Source organism: Austrofundulus limnaeus, unplaced genomic scaffold (genome assembly GCF_001266775.1).
Source record: "Austrofundulus limnaeus strain Quisiro unplaced genomic scaffold, Austrofundulus_limnaeus-1.0 Scaffold53, whole genome shotgun sequence".
NCBI lineage: Eukaryota > Metazoa > Chordata > Actinopteri > Cyprinodontiformes > Rivulidae > Austrofundulus > Austrofundulus limnaeus.
In genome coordinates this window covers 37,897-39,800 of record NW_013952455.1, presented here as the reverse complement: position 1 = coordinate 39,800, position 1,904 = coordinate 37,897, and the positions used below count along the sequence as shown (strand labels likewise).

General features: G+C 41.2%; 1 protein-coding gene across 2 annotated transcripts in view; it reads right to left on the bottom strand.

Moving 5' to 3' along the window:
• carhsp1 (calcium regulated heat stable protein 1) overlaps window positions 1-1,904 on the bottom strand; it is a 28,373-nt gene that overhangs the window by 9,438 nt on the left and 17,031 nt on the right. For both annotated transcript variants that reach the window (XM_014008807.1, XM_014008808.1), the window contains exon 3: window positions 244-349. In XM_014008807.1, the coding sequence (XP_013864261.1) occupies window positions 244-349 (106 nt within the window). The remainder of the gene's footprint in view (window positions 1-243; window positions 350-1,904) is intronic.

Below are 1,904 nucleotides of genomic sequence, written 5' to 3'. Positions count from 1 at the left end.
GGTTGTTACCGACATCTGGTGAAAATTTCATGTCATTAGCACCTCTAGTAATATATTTACTGAGAAAAATGTTGACGTGTTCATTACTTATTTTACCCGCTGTATACTCAATTTCCTTCTACTGCATGTTTGCAGCAGAAGTCCTGTTAAGACTTTAAAAATGTGTGAGAAAGAGGAAGTGTGTAATATCAGAATGGCCTCCGTGTCTTTGACCCGGTCTTGTTTTTGTGTTTGTGTCCTCACGCTGAGTAGGTCCTGTTCCTGCGAGTGGGCAAGGGGCTGGGGATGAGGAAGCCCCTTAATGGGGAGGGCGAGCGCTCTCTAAACTTGGCTGGAAGCTGCAGGGACACTGAAACAGAAAAATAAAATAAAAATAATAAGAAGAGAATCAGGACAAATGTTTCACTGCAGCTCCCTGTGCTGCTGCTTTAACATGACCCAACAACAGGGCTCTACACAGGAACACTGATCCAACGCTGCAGGTGACAAAACACAAAACYYCCAACAAGTTAAATACATGAATAAAATGTTTTATAGCTTTAGTCCTTCTTAGAATTTGAACAGATTTCCCAGAGACCTTAGTGCTGTCCGTTTCCTGTCAAAAAACTTTTTATCACAGTCTTGGTCATGGTCGCAGCCAAGTCTGTGAGTTCACAAACTTACTGGWAAAACAGCAAAACACCCAGAAGCAACTCACACTCAGATATTTATTTATATTTATTTTATAATTATAAAATAAGCATCTCTGAATAACGCAAATCCCTCACAAGCTTATTTTTATTGGCTGTGTTAGGGTGGGGGGAGGGGTGCAGTGTGACTCAGACCATTTTATGCCCCTTTTCCACTAGTGCCACTTAGTGTAGTGTCGGTACGGTTTGGTACAGTTCCAAGCCATTTCCATAAGGCCAGATTCTTGGAACCAGCCCTTTTTTAAATTACCTGCTTCGTTGTGGTTCCAAGCGGTCCCAGTCGACACCCAAATGTGACATCAGAACACTGTTTGTCACTGATTAGCTAGKGGGTGGAGTCACTTGTTGGGTCTGAACTGCCTTTACAACAACAACTCGAGGCACCATTTTTTCCAATTGTAGCAGCGACATTAGTCGTGTTTTCATCCAACTTTTATTCGAATTTTTAGCTTTTTTTATTTCAGAACTTATTCAGCAAATGTGTTTCCATCTCTCATTTTGCACATTAGCTCTTTTTTGAAAAACCCAAAAATGACCTCCACCAACCGCCCAAAACACACCCACTGGAAGCGGACGTAAACGTCAATGGAAAAGCACCCGAACTGACCCGTTCCGACACTGACCGTACCGACACTACACAGTGGCACTAGTGGAAAATGGTGAGTGACTCTGATTAACCATAATCCATAAAGTGAAGTGAATTCACCACCAGCTCATATTGTTGTGCCTCCTGAATGAAGCTCCGCCCCATATGACCTCTGCGTGAGACTCTGTTGCATTTAGAAATGGAAATATTTAACACCAAAAATAAAGTTTATAGCAGGAGCAGTTATTATTTAAATCATTCAWAATTTGGGAGAACAGTACGTTGACTGTACCTACAGGCTCGTGGAGAATGTGAACAGTCAGATTAACCCTCCTGYTGCCYTTGGGTCAAAATGGCCCACAAGGTCCTGTGGGTCAGCTGAACAAACTACACCTTTAACTGAAATGGTTTCAATACATGATTATWTCCTCAGTTAAAAGAAAAGTGAAGAACTGTATTTTACAGAATCACTTGGTCACTAAAGCACTAGATGTGATTCTGAACATTTACAWTTTGCTGGGCTTCTGTTGAAATTAACTGTTCTTTCTGGATCCCCCACCCCCCTTTAAATAAAGAAATGTTTATTCCACTATACAATTAGACACATTCTAGGTGAAAAAATGTTAATA